The sequence below is a fragment of the Eretmochelys imbricata genome, chromosome 3 (genome assembly GCF_965152235.1).
Source record: "Eretmochelys imbricata isolate rEreImb1 chromosome 3, rEreImb1.hap1, whole genome shotgun sequence".
NCBI classification, from domain to species: Eukaryota; Metazoa; Chordata; order Testudines; family Cheloniidae; genus Eretmochelys; species Eretmochelys imbricata.
In genome coordinates this window covers 62,643,887-62,667,711 of record NC_135574.1, presented here as the reverse complement: position 1 = coordinate 62,667,711, position 23,825 = coordinate 62,643,887, and the positions used below count along the sequence as shown (strand labels likewise).

The 23,825-nt window shown below is 45.4% G+C and overlaps 1 protein-coding gene across 1 annotated transcript in view; it reads right to left on the bottom strand.

The window, feature by feature from the left end:
* The window catches only part of TTK (TTK protein kinase), an 89,025-nt gene extending 65,808 nt beyond the window's left edge, over positions 1-23,217 (bottom strand). The window contains exons 1-4 of the mRNA XM_077811626.1: positions 23,161-23,217; positions 13,359-13,502; positions 12,775-13,000; positions 5,669-5,775 (exon numbers count right to left, since the gene is read on the bottom strand). Of these exons, the coding sequence (XP_077667752.1) occupies positions 5,669-5,775; positions 12,775-13,000; positions 13,359-13,500 (475 nt within the window). The 5' untranslated portion in view covers positions 13,501-13,502; positions 23,161-23,217. The remainder of the gene's footprint in view (positions 1-5,668; positions 5,776-12,774; positions 13,001-13,358; positions 13,503-23,160) is intronic.
* Between the last annotated feature and the right edge of the window lie 608 nt (positions 23,218-23,825).

Below are 23,825 nucleotides of genomic sequence, written 5' to 3'. Positions count from 1 at the left end.
CGAAGACACTGATTAACTTTCTCCAAGAAAGGCTACACTTACTATATTAAGTGTTGCTAAAATACATAAACACCTTTCCCTTTATTTTTCCATTTAATTAAGTCCTGTAATTACTTCAGGAATTTTGTTTGATCATAACACAGGTGTTTCATAAGCCACTCTTTATTAAGACATGCTCCATAGTATGATAAAGTTTGAGAACTCCTGCTATCATCTACCTACTGTAGTTTGTAACAAAGTAGTGACTATAGATGCCAACTATACAGTGTATGCAGGAGCATTGCACTGAGCACAGACCAGCAATATCAGTGAGTACGGATATCATGGGTTTAGAGACTGAATACAAACCTGATGAGAGAATCTCTTTCCATAACACAATTTTTATCCACCCTGGATATCAAAAAATAGATATTTAACCATTTTCCTTTGACAAAATAAACCTGAATAAAATTAAATTTGAAATTATGACAACCTATGTTAAGCCCTAATCTATTAAAATCACTTAAAACAAAAAAAAAAAAGGAGTACTTGTGGCACCTTAGAGACTAACCAATTTATTTGAGCATGAGCTTTCGTGAGCTACAGCTCACTTCATCAGATGCATACCGTGGAAACTGCAGCAGACTTTATATATACACAGAGAATATGAAACAATACCTCCTCCCACCCCACTGTCCTGCTGGTAATAGCTTATCTAAAGTAATCATCAGGTTAGGCCATTTCCAGCACAAATCCAGGTTTTCTCACCCTCCACCCCCCCACACAAATTCACTCTCCTGCTGGTGATAGCCCATCCAAAGTGACAACTCTTTACACAATGTGCATGATAATCAAGGTAGGCCATTTCCTGCACAAATCCAGGTTCTCTCACTCCCTCACCCCCCTCCAAAAACCCACCCCCATACACACACAAACTCACTCTCCTGCTGGTAAAAATACACTGCATCATTGAGCTTTTCAAAAATGTTATTGGGTTAAAAAGGTGCTGCTGTTTTAATTATATATAGAATTGGGGGAACATTTCAACTTCTTAGGTCAACACAAGCTTCACAAATATTTCATAAAGGTCACATGCTGCATTAAGTATTTGTATTATTTTCCATCTTTACAACAGAGAGAATGCTCTAGACCAGGTATCTCAAACTCAAATCACCACGAGGGGCACATGAGGACTAATACATTGGCCCGAGGGCTGCATCACTGAAACCTTTTCATACAACGATACAAAAGTATAGTCAAAAATGAAAAAAATGAAGAGTAATATAGTATGCTATTAAGAGTCAATGTATTGACTTTTTTAAAACTGTAATGCGAAGAGGGGTTTTAACAAAATATAAACACCTGTAACTACTCCTTATGGGTCAGTAACACTGATGATGATCTACACTAACAGTCCATCAACACAGCTGTAACGGCAGGAACTTTTTAAAGTAACTATTCATACAAAATACGTTGCCACTTTTAATAAACATTCTTCCCAACTACTCACAGCAAAGAATCATACATGCTGAACTTCATACCTCAGACTGCTCGTCTAGTCCATGAGGCCCCACCCCTGACCCGCTTCTTCCCACCCCTCCCCCACCTCCCATTCCAACTCGTTCCCCCAACTCCCTGCCCCAACGCCACCAGTGGAGTTGGTGCCTATGGCAGGCCACGGGAAATAACTCCACTGGCTGCATGCATTAACCCAGAAACCGCAGCCTCTCCTTTTAAATTGCCAACCCATTTTAAATGGCCAACCCAATGGCTACTTCATATGGGAAATGAGGGCGCTGCTGTTTGAAACCATTCACACATGTTATGAAGGTTAAAGAAGCCAAAAGACTGTGGCTTACCATGGCTGCCTGCAAGCCGAATTCTGTTGCCCGGCCCTGCGTGAGTGATCTTTCACACCAAACCGGCATACCCACAATAAGAGGCAAAATGCGACCTTTTAATGAAAGTACATGTGCTCTGTAATGTTAACAGCAAGGTTTACCGTGAAAGAGTCTACCCATTGTTCTATAAAATGGGTCTTTTTAACTTCCACTCTCCCTTTTATTTCCTCCACCAGCTGCATATGTTTCTCCTTCCCAGAGGCTAGCGAAGATTAGAAGGCGAAAAAAACCGCACTCACGATGAAATGTTCTCTGACCTCATGCTGTCCTCCCACACTGACAGAGCACAGCAAAATACATGGAGGCAGACAATCTCAGAGTGCAGGAAAACACAATATGACCGCGAGGAGAGGTGGCACGCTGAAGATGGCAGGTGGCGTCAGCTTGCTGAAAGAAGGCAGGAGTCAATGCTCAGGCTGCTGGAGGATCAAACTCATATGCTCCAGCGTATGACTGAGCTGCAGGAAAGGCAGCAGGAACACAGACCGCCACTACAGCCCCTATGTAAACAACTGCCCTCCTCCCCAGGTTCCATAACCTCCTCACCCAGATGCCCAAGAACGCGGTGCGGGGGCCTCCGGCCACCCAGCCACTCCACTCCAGTGGATTGCCCAAGCAACAGAAGGCTGGCATTCAATAAGTTTTAAAGTGCTGTGTGGCCTTGTCCTTCCCTCCTCCACCACGGCACCTGGTGCTTCCCTCCTCCACCACCCCTCCCGGGCTACCTTGGCAGTTATCCACCTAGTTGTGTGATGAATAAATAAAGAATGCATGAATGTGAAGCAACAATGACTTTATTGTCTCTGCAAGTGGTGATCGAAGGGAGAGTGCTTAGCTTACAGGAAAGTAGAGTAAACCCGGGGCGTGGGGGCAGTGTTTCCATCAAAGAGAAACAACAGAACTTTCACACTATAGCCTGGTCATTCCTGAAACTGGTTTTCAAAGCTTCTCTGATGTGCACTGCGCCCTCCTGTACTCTTCTAACCGCCCTGGTGTCTGGATGCGCGTAATCAGCGACCAGGTGATTTGCCTCAACCTCCCACCCTGCTATAAACGTCTCCCCCTTACTCTCACAGAGATTGTGGAGTGCAAACAATCAGTAATAACAATGGGAAAATTGGTTTCGCTGAGGCCTAAACAACTCCGTAAGCTGCGCCAGCGCACTTTTAAATGCCGAAATGCACATTCTACCACTATTCTGCACTTGCTCAGCCTATAGTTGAACTGCTCCTTACTACTGTCCAGGCTGCAGTGTATGGCTTCATGAGCCATGGCATTAAGGGGTAAGCTGGGTCCCCAAGGATAACTATAGGCATTTCAACATCCCAAAGGTTACTTTCTGGTCTGGAAAGTAAGTCCCTTGCTGCAGCTGTTCAATAAGACCAGAGTTCCTGAAGATGCGAGCGTTATGTACCTTTCCCGGCCATCCCACGTTGATGTTGGTGAAACGTCCCTTGTGATCCACCAGTGCTTGCAGCACCATTGAAAAATATCCCTTGCGGTTTATGTACTCGCTGCCTTGGTGCTCCGGTGCCAAGATAGGGATATGGGTTCCGTCTATCATCCCACCACAGTTAGGGAATCCCATTGCAGCAAAGCCATCCACTATGACCTACACATTTCCCAGAGTCACTACCCTTGATAGCAGCAGCTCAGTGACTGCGTTGGCTACTTGCATCACAGCAGCCCCCACAGTAGATTTGCCCACTCCAAATTGATTCCTGACTGACCGGTAGCTGTCTGGCGTTGCAAGCTTCCACAGGCCTATCACCACTCGCTTCTCCTCTTGGTATTCTTGCGCTTCAGGGCAGGGGAAAGCGAGTCACAAAGTTCCATGAAAGTGCCCTCACGCATGCGAAAGTTTCGCAGCCACTGGGAATCATCCCAGACCTGCAACACTATGCGGTCCCACCAGCCTGTGCTTGTTTCCAGGGCCCAGAATTGGCGTTCCACACCATGATGTGCACACTGCAGGGGCCCGTACTTTGTGAGAAGTCTATGTCCATGTCCTCATCACTCTCATCACCGCGCTGCAGTCGCCTCCTCCTCTCCTGGTTTCACTTTTCTTGCAGGTTATGGTTCTACATATTCCGCTGGATAATGCGAGTGGTGTTTTTTGTGCTCATAATTGCCGTGGTGATCTGAGTTGGCTCTATGTTCCCAGTGCTATGGCGTCTGCGCTGAAAAAAGGCGCAAAACGATTGTCTGCCTTTGCTCCGACGGAGGGAGGGGCGACTGACAACATGGCTTACAGGGTTGGCTTGCAGGGAATTAAAATCAACAAAGGGGGTGGCTTTGCATCAAGGAGAAACAGAATGGCCCCCTTAAGGATAGGGCTCAAAACTCTGGGTTTAGCAGGCCGTTGATTTCACAGAGGGAGGAAGGAAGGGGGGAGAAAATGAATATAAACCAAATCTGGTCTATATCTTGTTTTGATCCACTTCATCTATCTTTTTACATCTTGCTGATAGCAGACGGTGTAGTACGACTGCTGGCAGGACTGAATTGCCATGAGACTAAACTTAAAAGGGAAATGACCTGGCTGAGTCACTCCCATGTCTTCCCAGGCATCCCTGACCGACCTCACCGAAGTCGGCTAAAAGAGTACCCTGGAGTACGGTGACGATGGCTACCAGTCATACTGCACTGTCTGCTGCCAAAAGGCAATGAGCTGTTGCTGTGTAGCAATGCAGTACCGTGTCTGCCAGCACCCAGGAGACATACAGCGACAGTGAGCTGAGCGGGCTCCATGCTTGCCATGGTATGGCATCTGCACGGGTAACCCAGGAAAAAAGGCGCAAAAGGATTGTCTGCCTTTGCTTTCCAGGAGGGAGGGAGGGAAGGGGGGGGCTTGATGATATGTACCCAGAACCACCCGCGACAATGTTTTTGCCCCATCAGGAATGGTATTTCTACCCAGAATTCAAATTGGCGCAGAGACAGTAGGAACTGGGGGATAGCTACTTACAGTGCAACGCTCTGGAAGTCGACGGCTGCCTCGGTACTGTGGACGTACTCCACCAACTAAATGCACTTAGAGCATTTGTGTGGGGACAGACACAATCGACTGCATAAAAACGCTTTCTACAAAACCGACTTCTATAAATTCAACCTAATTTCATAGTGTAGACATACCCTTAGATAGCTAACCTGCCTCTTCCTCGATTTTTCTAATTTCAGTTGAGAGTTGTTTAGAAGTTTGTCAGAGATATTAATTAGGAGTTAAAAACTACAGGGTGTGAGGGGAGATGATTGACCCAAAATACTTTTTGGATTGGCTGCCCTGTTCTTGATTGAAAGATGGAGGCCCTTCTTTGTACTGGTGGAAAAAACTTCACAGAAAAGGCAAGTCTTTACACACCACATTAACCAGTTTCCATAGAAAAATTTTGTGCAGACAATCATCATATCTCGGACTTCTAGGCAGTGAAGTAGTATTACAAAGTCTCTCCTATCTCATACGAAGCTATACTAGAAAATGTTGGAAAATCTGCTCTAACTATATGGATTACGTAGGCTTCAGTAATCAGTCCTAAATATACCATATTCAACAGAACACACTTTCTAAAACAAATCTGAGACACACGTTCTACTAAAATGAAAAAAACCCACACTTTTCTGAAGGGAAGAAACCAGGGCATTTTAGATCAAATGGAAGGAAAAAGTACTTTCTAAATTCTTAAATTTTCCTGATTAAGTACCTACTACACAATATTCTATTTTCTTAATTATACTGATTTTTTAAAAAAGAAAAGAAAAAGAAAAAGCTTCTAATATTAGACACATACCTTGTGACAGTTCGAATTGTGCCAAAGCTACGTGCACGAAAGCAAATTTCTTGCAGTTCAGTCTGGCAAGATGAAACTGGTCACGTGCCTCCTCTGGGTCTTGAAACCTGTAAAATAGAACACTGACAGTTATGTAGAGAGGAAAAGCTGGAAATGAAAGAGTAAAGGAAATTTAAGGGCAGGGTTCCATATATTTAATGATGGACAAGGAATCTGCTGCAAAATTCACCTTTGCCACAGTACTGCCCTCCAGAAGCTAAACAAAAATCTTTCTACTCATCACAACTGTTAAAAAATAAATTAAACAAATGTATACTATTTCCTTGAGTCTGCAGGAAGACTGAAAGAACAAGGCGTTAACTGCCCTAGTCAATATCAGCGAGGGTATTCTCAAACTCTTCAGGATAATTTTAACTACCAATACTTTTTTCTTGCAGATAATTTTAGCTGAAAAATTTAGTTAATATACTTAAAACACACACAAGCCTCCAACATGTGTGCAAGGTGCTAAGTGTCAAAGCCTCCAGTTTTCCCCTAACTTATGTTTTTGCCACTATAAAAATTTGCAGTATACCAAAAAAATTATCACCTCATTCTAATGTGAAAAAATGAATACAACATCAAGACACAGGAGCACTATAATTAATTGATTTCTGAAATGAATCTGTCACAGAATTTGCAGTTTGCCACACCAAACTGTTGCAGAATGCAGGGATTTTGCCACAGAAACAAGGTCCAGTTTCCCAAGGCATATAGGGGATTTTGTTTTAGGGACATGGCCAAGATTTAGCAGTCCTCCTTGAAAAGTACAGTTTCATATGTACCTCCTCATATTTAACTTTAAATAGCTTCACTACTACTGGTGAGGCAATATCTTTTGTTGGACCACATTATTCTAGAAGATCTGAAGAAGACCTTTTTATAAGCATGAAAGCTTGTCTCTCTCACCAACAGAAGGTGGCCCAATAAGAGAGAGAGATATTACCTCTCTCACCTTGTCTCTCTAATCTCCTAGGACCAACACGACTATGACACTGCATTCACTGTTGTTGACTCTCAGATATTTAAGCAGGGCAACCACAATTACAGGTATGAGATGTTAGCACACAACGTAACATCCTTCTAAATATCCCTGATCACATACATCCACTCCAAATGCAAGTTAAGGCAGAGCAAGGTTCATATCTATATTACATTCAAATAAAAAGAAGAGATCATTCTAGTTTCGGAGGGAGGGATGGGCTGACCATGACAGTTTTTGTGGCATATGTTTTCTATACAACCAAATTGGGAGTTCTGTAAAAGGAGTTTAGTAGATGGACAAAAAGATACAATTCACAATCAAGAAAGATGACAACTTTAGCTAAAAGCCTATCTGGTTCATTGGCAAAGTGAAGTCAGCAGTTCAAAATAAAAAAGCAACATATAACAAATGGAAATAAGGGGAAATGGATAGCAATTACTATAAAAGTAGAAGTTATGCAGTGCATAAAACTGACAAGGGAAACTAAGGCCATGTCAAACCCAAGGCAGACAGGGTTAAGGACAATGAGAAGAACCATTTCTGTTTGTTTTTAAGTATACGAAGATCATAAAAATTCTAGCAATGGTATAGGCCCCTTACTAGATGGAGATGGTAAAATTGTTAATGATGATGCAGAACAGGCAGAAGCGTTCAATAAATGCATCTTTTTTGTATTTGGAAAGAAGCTGGATGATCTACTTGCCTCACATGAGGAAAATAAAGCACTTTCCAGTCCACTAGTAACCAAGGAGGATGTTAGACAATAGGTACTAGGAGTAAATATTTTTAAATCAGCAAGCCCACATGACTTGAGCCCAAGAGTGTTGGATTTTTAATCTTGAAATAAAACAAAAACTCCAGAACACTGGAAGAGTGCTAATGTTGTGCCAGTATTCAGAATAGACAAGTGTGATGACCTAGGTAACTATAGGCTGGTTAGCTGGACATCAATCCCAAGCAAAATAATGGAAAAGCTGATACAGGATTAAAATTAACAGAATTATTAAACAATAGGAGTATAATTAAGGCCAATTAACATGGTTTTATGGAAAAGTTTTGCCCAACAAACCTATATGTGCATAGATATAATATACTTAGATTTTTGTCAGGCATTTAACTTAGTACAGCATGACATTCTGATTAAAAAATTAGCACTATACAATATCAATAAAGCACATGTTAAATGGATTAAGAAATGGCTAACTGACAGATCTAAGAAAATACTTGTCAACGGGGAAACATCACTGAATAGGAATGTTTTTAGTGGGGTTCTGCCTGGCTTGATACTAGGCCCAAAGCTATTCAACATTTTCATCAATGATCTGGAAGTAAATATAAAAATCACTGCTTATAAAATTTGCATATGATACAAAGATGCAACAGTGGTAAACAACAAGAACAGAAGTCATACAGTGTGATCTGAATCACTTGGTAAATTGGGCCCATAAAAAAAAAAAGCATATTTTAATACAGCCAAATGGGAAGTCCAGGAACAAGGACTGTAGGCCATACCTACAGAAAGGGGACCATTCTGGAAAGCAGTGATTCTCAAAAGGATTTAGGAGTCAGTGGACAAGCAACTCACCATATGCTCCCAGTGCGATGCTTTGGAGGAAAGGACTAATGTGATCCTTGGTTGTATCAATAGAGGAGTAGTGAACAGGAGTAGGAGGTGATACAGATGCTGAAATATTGTGTACGGTTCTGGTGTTCACATTTTGAAAAACCAGAGGGTACACAAAAAAATTTGGGGCTGGAGAAAATGCCCTAGGTCTGGTTTACACTACAGAGTCAAGTTGACACAAGGCACCTTATATCGACCTAACTCTGGAAGCATCTACACTTAAATTTCTCTCCCAGTGACGTAACTGCCCCACTACGCCGACTTAACTCCACCTCCATGAGCGGCACAGTCAAAGTCAATTTAATCAGGTGAATGCAGTGTCAGTGTAGACACTGTGTTGCTTATGTTGACTGTTACTGGCTTTCAGGAGCCATCCCACAATGCCCCACAGTGACAGTACAATTGATACAAGTGCTCCTGGTGAGGACACGCATCCCCGACACAAGGAGCAAAGTATTGACACACAAGTGATGCAATTAGTGCAGCGGCTGTATGCCAATGTATGTTAGGTTGACTTAATTGTGTAGTCCCAGAGCCGAACTGGACATCATGGCTTGTTCCAGGAGGTGTTGCTTCAGACATAGATTTACTGCAACATACACTCTCTTTTTGAAAAAACAGCAGATAGTGCATTTTTCTTTAATGTGCCACTCTGCCAGAGACAACACACACAGACTACAGGGATCACTATTCTTAATAGCCACCCCGCAAGAAGGACATGTTTAAAACCTGGTGAAGGCACAGCACTAGGGTAACTAACAACAAACTACTTAAACTATTTAACTAAATAACTAAAGGGTACTACTGAGTTTAAACTATTTACAAAGCACACAAAGAAATCTCGCCGTGGCGCAGTAAACCAGTGGGAAAAAAAGGACAGGGAACTCCAACTCAGTTCCTTCTCACCGCCCGCTGCCTGTGGTGGTAGGATGCAGAATGTCCACCGACTTACGTGGGTTTTCTTGGACCAGTTCCACCTGGATTCACAGGGAATTAATCATCCCGCTAATGAACTCTTGCTATGTTTTAAAGTAATCTGGAATAGGTGAAAATGAATCAGGACAGAAGGCTTTGCCTGGTGATGCAGATGAATTGTTGCAATATAGAAAAGAGTCCTCAACCTCCAACGGTTGTTGCACCATGGGTACTAAAAGATTGGGTACCTGGGGCAGGTTGTTACCAAGCCCTGTACTAGGCACAGGACCTTCTATGTCATTGGGATGCACTGAAGAGCTTTGTTAAGACTGCTCTTGGGAACCCAATCCAGAAGCTGACAGAATGTCCCATGGGTTCCCATACGGCCATTTGTATGTATGGTATTGGGGGCGGGGGGGGGGGAAGTGGGGAAGGGGGCAGGCAGGCACCTGGCAGACAGCCATGGTGATCTCTCTCTTGATCTGCTACTGTACTGATGACTACGACATGTGCTAGATTTTGCCACTGAAGAATGAGTGGGAGCTAGTCTAGATCTTCTCTTCAGTAAACAGACACACAGCTCCTCCTCTGAATCCAACAAACAGAAACAGCAGTCTCTGTGAGACAGTGATCTCAAACTCAAAATCACCATGAGGGCCACATGAGGATTAGTACATTGGCCCGAGGGATTCATCACTGAAACCTTTTCATACAACGATACAAAAGTATAGTCAAAAATGAAAAAAATGAAGGGTAATATAGTATGCTATTAAAAGTCAATGTATTAACTTTTTTAAAACCCCTCTTCGCGTTACAGTTTTAACAAAATATGAACACCTGTAACTATTCCTTATATGGTCAGTAACACTGATGATTATCTACATTAACAGTCTATTAACATAGCTGTAATGGCAGGAACTTTTTAAAGTAACTATTCAGACAAAATACGTTGCCACTTTTAACAAACGTTCTTCCCAACTACTCACAGCAAAGAATCATACATGCCGAACTTCATACCTCAGACTGCTCGTCTAGTCCGTGAGGCCCCGCCCCTTCCCTGCCCCCATTCCAATCCCTTCCCCAAATTCCCCGCCCCAACTCCACCCCCTCCCTGCCTCCTCCCCTGAGCACGCTACATCCCAGCTCCTCCTTCCCTCCCTCCCTCCCTCCCGGAAAGTCCTAAGCACCGCCAAACAGCTGTTTGACGGTGGGAAGCACTGAGAGGTAGGTGGAAGAGGGGGGATGCAGCGCACTCAGGGGGAGGGAGGGGAGCTTGGCTGCCAGTGCAGTTGGCGCCTATGGCAGGCCGCAGGAAATAACTACAGCCCACGGGCCGCGTGTTTGAGACTCCTGCTGTGAGATGTAGCTGTATGTACCATCTTCAGAACCGGTACAAGAGATTTAAGCCTCACTGGTACTGCATGTCTTGAAGTTGGTACTACAGATTTCCTGACCATAGAAGTAGAAGTATCTGATGGGATTGGTACCAAGCAGGGGAGCCCAGTACCAAAAAAATGCACTAACTGTGGTACCAACTGCATGACTTGAGCAGAATTTCAATATTCTGCCATAGTAGACGGTTTGTATGGATTCCCCTAAGTAAGTTCTTTGCCATTGCATCAGCTACTGCTGTCATCGGTAGCAAAATTGCTTGTGGCAGTGCTAAAGTTGGTGCTTCAACTAATAGTCTCACTTGTGCTGGCCTCGATGTTACCTCAGGAGGTACCAAGTCAATGACTAAGCTTCCTGTAGAAGTCCAACCATTGGTAACAACAAGCTGCGAGTCTCCACACACACTCTAACCTTGCTACACAATGGTTCCCTGAAGACTTACTGAAGCTTCACAGTGTCCCAAGTGCCCTTTAGAAGAGGAACTCTCTTTTGCTTTTGAAGTCAGATTTCATCCTGAGACTGACTTGTGGCTCTTACAATGTGTTCTCGGAGAAGGAAAACACTTCTTCTCCAGTTGCAGAATCTCTGACCCCACACAGCAGAAAGAGCCATAGGAGAACCACTTGAGGCCAAGAGAGAAGTGCTGGGTCTGGACAACCCAGGTCCAAGGAAGGAAGCATGGTACACTCCATGAGGTAGTCTCTCAACCTAATGTTCCTGGACTTCTAGGTCCTCTTTTTAAAAGATCTACAAATAGAGCACCTATCTCTAATATGTCCCTAGCCAAGACAAAGCAGGCAGCAGGTATAAGGGTCACTAACAGGTTGAGACCCTGCACATGAAACAGTGCTTGAAACCAAGCGACTTGGGAATAACCAAGCTCCTTGTACCAAGCAAAAACAAGCTTGGAAAAGTAAACATAAAAAACCTTTACAAAAACAGAAATGAAATATTGCCAAGGGGGAAAAAAAACCATGCATACCCTAAACTACTATTTATAATATGAAGAAAAAGCTTTCCCCAGAGGAGAAAAGGAAACCTTGAGCAACAGTCCACAGACAGCACCACAGGTAGCAAGAAGGAACTGAAGAGAGCATGGGGGCAACTCCACCCTTTACACCCTCAGCTGGATGTAAGAAGTGCATAGCACATGTGCTGCCCTGATAGGTACCACTAGGGAAAACTCTGGCTAGACACACTAGTACATTAGACACACACACACACAGAGAGAGAGAGAATAGACAGTGCAGTCTCTCAAAGAAGAACCAGCCCCTTCCACTTCTGTTTCACTGAGAATAAGTTAAGGGACTATTCATTAGCTTCATTTTATTGGGTAAAGTTATATTCTGGTAATTGACTTGTCTTTGTTTCTGTGATATTAGTAAGAAAAATAACAGTGCCTCTCATTCTGGAACAGCCACGGCAGCAGGCTTGGATAATGTTTTTCTGAAAGATGCATTACTGTTAAATAGATAACCTGCCCTACTGAGAAGTAAGTTGCAACCGCAACACAAAAGTTATGTTAAGTGGGTTCTAAAATTCCAAAGAGAGAAAAAGCATGGCTTTTGAGGTGAATAGGTTAAAATACAACTCAGAATTATTACCCACAATACAGAGTTGAGGTGAAACTTGTTAAACTTACAAGTTTCCTATTTTTTTTGTACTTGCACATAATATTTAAGTTTACACAAAATAGGGGTGAAGGGGAAGGAAAGAATGGGAGGCCTCCTCATATCATTTTCAACCTTCCTCACACATACAATCCAAGTAAAAGAAAATTATTTTTAAACAAGTGTTATTGAAAGTAATGTAACAGACTAATATTTTGGTGAGATTTGGTGTGCTCCCAGTCCCCCATCCCTATGTGTTAAAAATAAGCTGATCAATCATACTCATCAGTATATAAGAAAATATGCCATCTGCGTCACAATAAGTAGGTTTACATTAGTCACTTATCCTGCACAAGCAGTAAGTTTCTAATGGTCCTAGGTGCCCTCTAATTATAAGTTAAATAACATGAATGTTAATAGAAGTATTTATTTGCCCTAAGGGCAAAAGAGACTTTTGTTAACTGTGTCTATTTTGCCATTAGTAAAATTCAGAAGTCTTCTTTTGGAGTTTTCTTATTGTAAATTGGTGATTGGTACTTACGCTTTCAACTCAGCAAATCTCACTAGGATCCGAGCATAGTTCTCATTTTGACTGTGTTTTTCTGCAGGTAGTGCAGCAACTGCTTGACTGTAACGACCAATCAATCTATTCAATAGACTAATATCAGTCTGAGGTATACCCTTTTTTTCCAATTTAAGCAAGAAACTCAGCCAGTCTTCCGGATTATTTGCAGTCATCATAATTTGATTAACAGTGCCAGAGTTATCTAAGAAAAAAGCAACAACCAAATACATTCTTAGGTTTATGGTTATAAATACATACATACATACACACACAAATATGAACACTAAATGAAAGGGGGGAAATGTCAATATTTGCAAAAAATTCTAAATATGAGTAATCTACAAACAAGTGCAGTTACTGAAAGAAAGGATCTAAGCAGCGTTATCAAGGTGGGCTGACATTTGTCACTTGTTTTGGGCATCACTTTTTAGTCTTAAAAAGACTGTAAAAAGAAAATACTGAAATAGATTAAACTGTTTTTGTTTAATAGTTCTCAGATTAGTTGACTTTAGCATCAATTGCAGGAAGAGTGAAAATGCAGATTAAGAAAAAAAACATACCTGTTGTATCAGCTGAGACTTTAGTAAAATTAAGCTCATCAGTAACATTGTCTTCATTTTTATATTTATTTTTTAGGTCTCTGACTCGATTCATGATTGAAGCAATTGTCAGTCCTCTTTCGCTTAAATCCTCCTCCTCCATTTCTAGACACAGATAAAAAACAGGGTAACTACTGCAGAGTTCTGTTGCAGTCAAGGTACAAGTGAAAGCTTCTGTAGCAAACAGCCGTTAAAGCCTGAGAGATTTCCTCATGTACATTTTGAGGATTAAGACCATTCCATATCTACCATACTTATTTCAGCAAAAGCTACAAACTTCTGTTATCAAGGCAATTTTAATTATACTCCTGAAACAAGTTACTTGTTACTAGTTTGTTAATGGTATCTACAACCTAGCATTACTTTTTCCCTGAATATACACAAACAAGTATTTAAAAGCGTTCTTTGAATGCAGGGTGTGCAATGCTGTTCAACAACATAGCACTTCGAAATTTTTCAGGGCAATTTATTCTTTGATGGATTTGACTCAATAGTTCATTTTAATTGAATGTTACCGTCTAAAAAAGTGCAATTCAAAAAGATCTGATGCCCTTAAGTGAAATAAACACATATACAAATATTTTTTTAAACACAAACACATATTTCAAAGTATTTGGTTGTTATGGTTCCTGCAGACACTTGGCTTTACAGTGCTGTAAGATTCCAAGGTGCTTTACAAGAATATTACAAGACAGATCCCTCTCCCAAAGTTGCAGCCTAAATAAGACATTATACAGACAGTATGCCTTGAGACAGCAATTTAAAGCTGAAAGCTACTAATATTTGTTGCTATGCTCTGGAGTGCAGTGCTTGTAATGCTAGGAGGTGATTGTGAAGGGTGCAGACGATGCACTATGAAGGCTTAAGAAAATTGCTTGTTGCTTTGCAGGGCTCTGTTTGCTTTCAATTAATAGAATAAAGACGGTTTTCAAACCAAAACAATTCTTTTATTGAAAAACAACAACCGAAGGGGAGAGAGACAAAACAAACACATCAGCACTGTGGTGGATGGAGGAAAGGGAGGATCCCAGGAGGAGGTGGGGTCCTGGGACGGTTAAAGATTTGTGTATGTCCAGGTTTCATATCCAATCTTCTCCTTTGGAGTACAGTGCAGCAGGTACTGTACTTCAGCAGGGCTAAACTGCAGAGGGTGTTGAGTGCAGTGGGTACTGGGAGTCTGCAGTGCTGGACTGTGACAGGAGAGGATTGGAATGCAGCAGGTACAGACTGGAGCCAGGAGGTTGATAAGGGTATTTTGGCGGTGTCTGGGGTGCATGTGAGAAAGAGTTTTGTGACAGCTGCTGCAGGGGAGGGCAGGTGCGGAGCTGCTTGGTTTGCAGTGCTAGTAGCGCCTGGAGAGTGTTCACTTGGGGCTCCATAACGTTTAAGAGCCGCTCTGTGGCTTCGTTCTGGCATGCCACTTTCTCCTTTCAGTCCCTATTCTCGCTGTCCCGCCACTCCTTCAGTTCTTGTTTTTCAGCCACGCAGTGCATCATAACATCACGCAGAGTCCTCTTTAGTTCTTCCTGGCTTAATTCTGCACAGCCATTCAGCTGGCAATAATAAAGAGGGAAGCTGGACTCCCAAGGTCATATCTGTGAAGCCAAAATGCAACATTTTACAGAAGCAGTATTGTTTGCAAAACACAGACCACTGATTCAGTGATTTAAAACACAGCCACTATTCACATACCTGTCACTAACTGGCTGACCCCAAGCAAGCACTCATGAGCCACAAGACCCCCAAAATGGTGAGTAACCACAGGGGCAGTGAAATCAGTGTTCCAGGACTGTACTGTACACTGAGCACGTGGCTCTTGGGGAGAGCCAGTACTGGGGGGTTGGGGTAGGGTGGGGGGCTTATAATCATTCCTGTCCCCACATTTTCCACAGGCTGCATTCGTTATGGAAGATATCTCACTGCTAAAGGTAAGCAGGGAATCAAGGGAGGGTCTTCTCCAAGACTGCGGCTTCTGCCCTGGCCCTTATGTGGCTCACCTGTGTGCGGCAATGGTCCTCTGACCCCCCACCACCACCCTGTGACAGTAGAGTGGTGCGTGAAAGTTGCCCTTAATGGGGCAAGAAACAAAGCAGCTCAGCCAAAGAACCTGCAGCAGTGGATTGCCCAGTACCTCCATGAGAGTTTCCTGGAGAGCTCTGAGGCAGATTCCCATGAAGTGAGGGAGTCAATCAACAACCTGTTCTGCCTCTCAGACTAGGCACGTGGTGGTACGCACATCATACAGACACAAGCCTGCTTTCTGCAACCCTCCTGCCTCCAACAACTCGCTTCAGCAATTCCCAAAATCAAAGCCACTTACCAGGGACCTCCTCTCCAGTTTGTGCTTCGCCAAGCTCCGACAGCTGTGACTGGCTAGCCTCCTCTGGGGTAGAGAAGAGGTCCTGGCTGCGTGCATCTCTGACCTCCAAGTCGTCTCTGCCTCTGGGTCCCCTGAACCCCTCCTCATCCAAGATTTCCTCCTCCTGGCTCGGTCCACTCTCGACTGGCACACAAGTCACTGAAGTATCTATGGTGGCCTTCGCAGTGGAGGTGGGGTCGCCACCGAGCATCACGTCCAGCTCTTTGTAGAACCAGCAGCTCGTGGGCACAGCACCAGAGCAGCAGTTTCCTCCTGTGCTTTGTGGTAGGCATTCCATAGATCCTTCACTGTGACCCTGCACTGCAGTGTGTCCCGGTCATGGCCCCTTTCTGCCATGCATCGTGAAATCTGTCCATAGGTATCATAATTCCTACAGCTGGAGCGCAGCTGAGACTGGACAGCCTCCTCTCCCCAAATGCTGATGAAGTCCAGCAGCTCGGCATTGCTCCAAGCAGGGAATCGCCTGGTACGTGGAGCAGGCATGGCCACCTGGAAAGATGTGCTGAGACCACTGCACGCGTCACCGAGCAAACAAACAGGAAGGGGACTTTCAAAATTCCAAGGAATTTAAGGGGTGGGGCTCATGGTTGGTCACCTGAGGGCAGGGGAGTAGAGTTCAAACCGATGACCAGACAGGCAAGAACAGGCATTGTGGGACACCTCCCAGAGGCCAATCGCAGTGCTGAAGTCGATCAGCGTGTCTACACCGGCACCGCGGCTCTGTAGCCCCGGCGCATAAAGCTGCATATCTGTCGTCAGGGTGATTTTTTTTTTTTTTTTATAAACAGATCTGCAACTGTGCAGTTTCTACGCACTAAGTGGCTTGGTAGTGTGTACACCTTGGGAGTTTCAACGCAGAAAGCTACTTTACTGTGCAGAAACTTGCCAGTGTAGACAAGAGCGGAGTCATGTTTCCATCAGAAGGCATTGTACGTACAATGGTTAAAAGTAACCTCCTAAAATACTATACCATAGAGGGGGAAAACACAGCTTATTTTCCAGTTTTGTTTGAATATTGCTTACTTTGACAGCTTAATTTTAAAAGGGCCAAGTTTCTCCTAAACCTGTTTTCCCATATTGTTCAGATTAGTTCGCCTGATGGAACAAAGTTACAATATTTTCTGTAACTAGGGGCAGGGCCTTAACGATTGGTCACAGATTTTGCCTTGTGGCACAGAGACCAGGTCATGTAAAAAAAATCACTGCCTCCAACATTGTCATAAGATGTGGCAATGTTGCAGCCACTGGCCCTCTTCCTTCTCAGAGAAGTCGCCACTTGATAAACCATGAAGAAAATGCTGGCAAACATTCCAATATCAAGACAGATAATTAGAACCTTTCATCCCCAATTAGAACCCTCCCACCATGGTCAGAACCCAAATGTTTCTTTGCACCACCACCATCTATCTATGTTGGGTTCTTCTACCCATACCCTTGAAAATGAAAACACACAGAGCTGTGAAAGTTCTATGGAAAAAGCCTCCAGTTTCCATGACCCACCATGCTGAATTAGCTGACAAAATGAATAGCCTATAAAAGGCTTTTACTAAAATATAAAGAGTCATGAGTTATTCAGTTTATTGTTTACTAAACAAAAAACAAAACAAAAAAACCCAGACCACTTGTTCGAGAGTTCTTGTGAATCTGACACCACTGTTGTCAGTTTGATACAGAATTCAGATACAGAATGTCTCAAAATATACAGGTCCCTATTCACGTAAAAAAAAAAAAAATATATCCTCAAGTGGTTTTAAGTGGTTAAGAAATAACCCCTTTCAAAAACCAAAATGCATTTTTTGGAATTGCAGTTCAGTCTGTATTATGGTACACACTTTCTTTCATTCACCTCCCATCTCTTTTCTATGGTCACTGCTACATCTTGTGTCAAATTACATTTGAGTGTTTCAGGACAAGGGCTGTTCTACTGTGCTCTTGAACAGTAATTAGCACAATGGCACCCTGATCTTGACTGCTTGTCACAGGTTCCACTGTAAAACAAAGTAATAAAACAGCAACAACTGCACACTACATAGAAAGTAAGGCAAGAGGAAGAAAAGAGAAGCTTTTGAAGGTCATGAGCAACATGCACACTGTCGACTTAAGAACATGAAGTAACAAAAACGGTGGGCACTCGTTTGTTCAATATTTATTTTGTTTAAGATGTACCTATCCACAGTTAATTACTAATCAAGATTAAAAGATAAACTTTCATACAGTAACTTGCCAATTCAAATCAGTCCAACTCCCAAAATATAGAATACAAGGAAAACTTCCCACATCTGACTACTCAATAGCCTGCAACTCACCCTCATCCCAGATGGATGGAAAAATAAGTGGACCTCTCAGAATCTCAAAGGGATAAAATCCAGGTTTAGCCTGGTGGTTAGAGTGGAAAGCAAGTTCCAGAGTTGAAGATCCTTCATAGAGAATACCCTGCCACCAGGCTCCATCCACTTAAAGCCAGAGAGCTATTAGCTCAATGGCCCCTCCCAATTGCAACTGTGGCATTAGCAAAGTTAGACATGGTCTCAAAGAAAGGGCTGTTATGCCCAGGTTAAGCTCCCAACACCTATAAAATACTTATAAAAGGCCAGCATCTATGATAACCTCTTACAGGCTAACTCCCCATAACTTGCCTTCACATGGCCGAGATATTTGCACTAACAGTGCGGGGAGGAGGGGATGTGAACATTGAGTATCTGGCAGTTTTCCCTCTAATTTTTCCTACCCATATGCAGAATTAATTTTGTTATGTGCACCAATGTGGAGATGATGTGTGACACAAAATTCATGTGGTGGGGCCAAGGAGTTCAGAGTGTGGGAGGGGGCTCAGGGCCAGGGCAGAGGGTTGGGGTGCAGGCTCTTGGGTGGGGCCAGGGATGAGGGGCTCAGAGCTGGGGCAGAGGGTTGGGGTGCGGTGTGAGGGCTCCAGCTAAGGGTGCAGGCTCCGGGGTGTGGCTCGGGATGAGGGGCTCAGGTTTGGAGCAGAGGGTAGAGGTACAGACTCTGGGGTGGGGCCAGGGATGTGGGGTTTGGGATGCAGGAGGGTGCTCCGGGGCGTTCCTCTTCCCAGCCCAGGTTAGCGAGCAGCCCAGCTCTAATGAGCCCCGGGAGCTTCTCCCTGTCGGGCAGGTGACTGCAACCCCACCCGACTCCCCCACAAAAGCCAGCAGCTTGGCGAGTAACTCCCTGGTTGCACTGAACCACTTTCCCCTTTGCACGCCTGGCTGGGAAGGCGCGTTAAAGCAAAGTAGGCAGCGACTCTGCTCTACAGCCCGGCCAGCTCACGGGTGCCCCTATGGTCACCAATGAGCGTTTCAACTCACAAGAAGCAATTAGCTCCCCCACCCCAAGTCCCCGTAGCAGAGGCCAGGGAAGGCGTGGAAACCCGCTGCCTTCTGCCCACTGGGACCAACCACGACCAGAGAGACTAAGCTGCTTCCACCGCCTCCACTGCCCACCAGCACCAGGGAGCACAATACCTCCAATCTCTGAGACCACCACTAGCCCCAGGCCCCTCCTGCAGCCTCTGGACACTAGATCAGCAGCCCCAGCCCTCTCCTGCAGCCTATGGGCACGAGATCACTGGCTCCAGCCCCCAGGCACGAGATCACCAGCCTCCTTCCCCCTCCTGCAGCCCCCAGGGGCGAGATCACCGGCTCCAGTCCCCTCCTGCACCCCCAGGGGCAAGATCACCAGCTCCAGTCCCCTCCTGCAGCTTCTGGGCTGAGGGGAGAGGCACCTCTCCCTACCGCAGCAGCTCCAGGGCTGAGATCGCAGGATAGGCGCCCCTCCCCGCTCAACAAGTCTGGACCGCAGCTGGGTCAGGCCGTGGCAGGGGCGCCCCAGCCGTGGCAGGTCCAGCCCGGGGTTCGGACCGTCCCTCCCCCCAGCAGGTTGAGGGCTGGGTTAGGTGGGGGCCAGGGAGGGGCACCCAACCCTGGCAGGTCCCTGGGCGGGTTCCCTGAGCACCTGCATGGCACTAAATAGGCTGCTGCGTGGCCCTGCAGCCACGCAGCTTACAGGGAACTTAGGTATCTGGTACCCTTAACCGTACAGCTTATGGGAGGGGGAGTTCTTTAGCCCAGGAAGGCATCCTACCTTGGAGAAGGTGGGAAGAAAATGAGCATGTGTGACACTGCACTCCAAATATTCTTCACAGTGATATTATATGATTATGACATAATCAATGTATTTTATGCAAGATAAGTCATGTGAGAGGTCATTGGAAAGGTTATGATTTGCTGAACATGATTATCCTATTTGTATGCATGTATCATTTTTGTATCTGAAGTTATGAATATTGACTATGTATCTGTATTTCAAATGTAGTTACACCTGGGTAACGCCCACTAGACAAGATGTTTTCAGTCTAGACAACTGGTTGGCAAGGGCCATTAGGGAAAACAATAAGCCCTAGGAAAAGCTTATCTCCCACCTGGGGAGCTTTCCTGAGAAGGCTACAGACAGCCTGTAAATAATGACTGCTATGAATCTACAAACGACACGTGATGTGTCCACATGTCTCTAGACTCCATTTTGGGATATTAGTGTTTTTCCACAGATTGGTCTGGGAACCAAGCTTTGAAACAAAGAGTTCCCACTATATGCAAAAGCTCTATAAGGCGGGGAGACACATCACCTGGTGTTCTTCACTTCCTACCCAAGAAGACTCCTGGAAACACTTTAGGAACAAAGACTGAACTGGGGAAGTGTTGGACCCAGGCTAAAGGGATTTTTAGCCTGTGAATGGAACATCTCGGGATTCCAAGCTATAAGCAAGTGCAGCTTACCCCTTAAGAATCTGTAGCCTGCTTGTACAATCTCTTAGGGTGAGAATCTGCTATTCATATCCAATCTATTTAGTATATTAAGTTTAGTTTGCGTTTTTTGTTTATTTGCTAGGTAATCTATTTTGATCTGTTTGCTATCCCTTATAATTAGTTAAAATCTATCTTCTGTAGTTAATAAACTTGTTTTTGCTTTATCTAAACTAGTCTGAGGGAATCATAACTCAAAGGCAAAAGGCTGTTGCATATTCCTCTCCACATGGAGGAAGGAGGCAAATTTTATGAACTTATGCTGTAGAGTTCCCTGTGCAGGGCAAGATGGTATAATTTTGGGTTTATACTCCAGAGGGGATGGGTGCCTGAGGAGCTAGTAGTTGCCCTAGCTGTAGCCTTCCCATGCAGGGGCTGGTCAGAGCGCCTGCATATAACTGCAGCTGGATGTGTCCCTACCTGTATGTATGCTGGTGAAAGTGCAGGCTGGAGCCTGGAGGGCTTTGCAACTTGTCACAACAGTACAGGGTAAGAGGGAGCCCAGGCTGGTGGGTCAGGGAGTCTCAGTGGGACCCCAGTTCCAGTGACATCTCGGGGGGAACCCATCACAGCATGTACTTAGTCTAACTGGGTAAAGGCCCTGTCATTGCGGTGTAAATCAGGAACATCAGCGGATACCAATAAAACCTATAATGTGAAAGACTTGTTTTGGTTTTTTGATGGTGAATTACCAAAGGGCAGTAGTACATGCCAGTTATAAAGAAGGGTGACACTGGCCTGTATTGCTTTTCCTTCAGGGACTACAGTGGGAGAATGTTTCAGCCTTATGATAGTAGATCACCTGCCTCAAGCCTGGCAGCCCCAAGCCAATAGGATTTCTGGTTGCTGGCATCTAAACTATCCTCTAGACTTGGTTCTGGGCCCTGGGAGGCTGTGAGCAGGTTTCAGGGCATCTGCCAGGCAGGGCCAACATTAGACTCACTGGAGCCCAGGCCAGAAAGATGAAGTTTCACTGCATGGAGCTGAAGCCTGGGGCCCTCAGCCCTGCTACCTCGGGCAGAAGCCGAAGCCTGAGCAATGTACCTTTATGGGGCGCCCTGTGGCATGAGGCCATGGGAAACTGCCCTGCATGGTACCCACTAATGCCAGACCTGGCTTTTATATACAGAAAAACAATTGTTGTGATATAGGTGGGCCCTGGAGTTTTTATAGCATGTGCGGTGCTCAGAAAGAAAAAGGTTGAGAACCACTCCTCTAGAGCAGTAGGTCTCAACCTATTTACCATTGTAGGCCACATATGAGGCTCTCTATTACTGATGCAAAATAGTAAACAGTTAACCGCTAAGCATTAGTCTTACTGGTTAACCACCCTAACCCTTAACCCCAGCCATGGCGATGCCAGCCCCGGACCGGCCGGCCAGAGGCGCCCTAGCCCCAGCGATCAGTCAATATAATTTTAATAGTTAAAGAAGTTAACTGTTTAAAACAATATTTACATCCCTACTCTCTATGGGTAATGTGTGCCACATCCACACTATATACTACCTGTAAGGCTCTGAAGGTGTCATATGGGCCACAGCTGTCTGCTGATTGGGCTACAAGCAGCTCACAAATTGAGAACCACAGCTTAAAGAGAGTCAAGGCAGGTCTACACTACAAACTTGCATCAGCGTAGCTGCCCTGATACGAGTCCAATTTAAAGTGTCTGCCATGTTTGCAATATCACTATATGCACCTCAACAAGGCTCTGATTAAGAGTTCCCACCAAGACTTGCAGGCACCAGCGGACACAACAAAATGAAGCATATTATACCACTTTTCTGTCAAAAACGGTGTATTCCTAGGCGCAATATAACATCATTACTTAGGACAGGATAGATAAAGCCCTAAACTGTTTGGGCTCAGGATAGCCAAGGGACCATTTCATTTGTCATGTATTGCTGCTACAGTTGAGGTCCTTTTGTTTTTGTTCTGCATTTGTACAGCATCTAGCACAACAGTCCATCCCTAGGGTTCCTATGTGCTACACAATATAAATAATAAAGAGCCGGACTCCGATTTGTACAGTGGGATGGGAGGCGTGGATACAGGCAGGGGAGACCCAAGGACTAGCCCTACATCAGCCTTCTTGTTATACCAGAGACGAAACCAGCTGCAGCCCTGACATAACGGTTGTAGGTTACAAGTCACCAGGGCGAGTTCCCTCACACAGGCTCCGCAGGGAGCGCCCCGCCTCTGCACCCCAGGATGCTCACGCAGAGCCCAAGGAGAGGCCGCTACGTCTCAAGCTGGAGACGGGGGCAAGCTGAAGAGCAGCGCCAGGCTTCTGCGGCGGCCTCAGGCGTTCAAGGCGCCGTTCGCCACGTTGGTGCACAAGGCGCTGCGCGGGCGGCTCGCAGCCAGTCCGAGCGGCTGGCGAGAGGAATCAAGGCGATAGCCAGCCCCGCGCCCCCGCCAGGAGAGCCTCCGTGGGCGGGGGAACAGGCCGCACTCCGGACACCCGACCCCATAGAAACTCTCGTCCTCCGGCAATGACTGCCACCGCCGCCCCCCGGAGCCCGCCCCCGAGGGCAGCAAGAGCCGTTGGGGGAGCTGCACTCACCGCCAAGCGGGCCGCTGCGCCGAGGCAGGAGGTTATGAGCGGGCGACCTGAGGCAGAGGAAACGGCGCGCCGCCGCGCTCTGTGTTTGAATATCGTCACCGCCCAACAAGCGGGCCTCGGATTGGCGGGTTCGGCTCTAGGGTGCGGATAGAATTTAGTTCCGATTGGACAAGAGGCTCTTTTGAGCCGCTCCCTAGTCCCGCCCCCTACTAGAGAGAAGAAGCCCCAGCGGAAAAGTTAGAAGTTGGAACCGCCACTAATCAACCGGGGTGGAACTAGTCTCCTTCCGCTGCCCCAGCCCCCTCCCTCCCACCGTGGCCAGGCGCTGCTTCGTCTCCCTCCGCTTCAGCCAGGCCCATGGCGCGGGCGCCGCCCCCTGCCCGCCTCAGGGCAGGCGCATAGCCGACTCCGCCTGCTGAAGGGCTGCTTTCAGCCCCGCCAGCGCCTCGCTGCCGGGCTAAGGCACTCGGAGCCCTGTGGGTATGCAGCCTCATTCACACGCTGCAGAAACAGCCACGTGACCCTTCCCCCTCACCACCTGAAAGGTTAATTAAATACAGAGAGTAAAGGGGCTATCATGCAAGGTGTGTTGTTCACCAGAGGTAGCTCATCATGCCACAGGAACCTGATTTCTTCCCTTGAGGCAATAACTTGAATCATAGAAG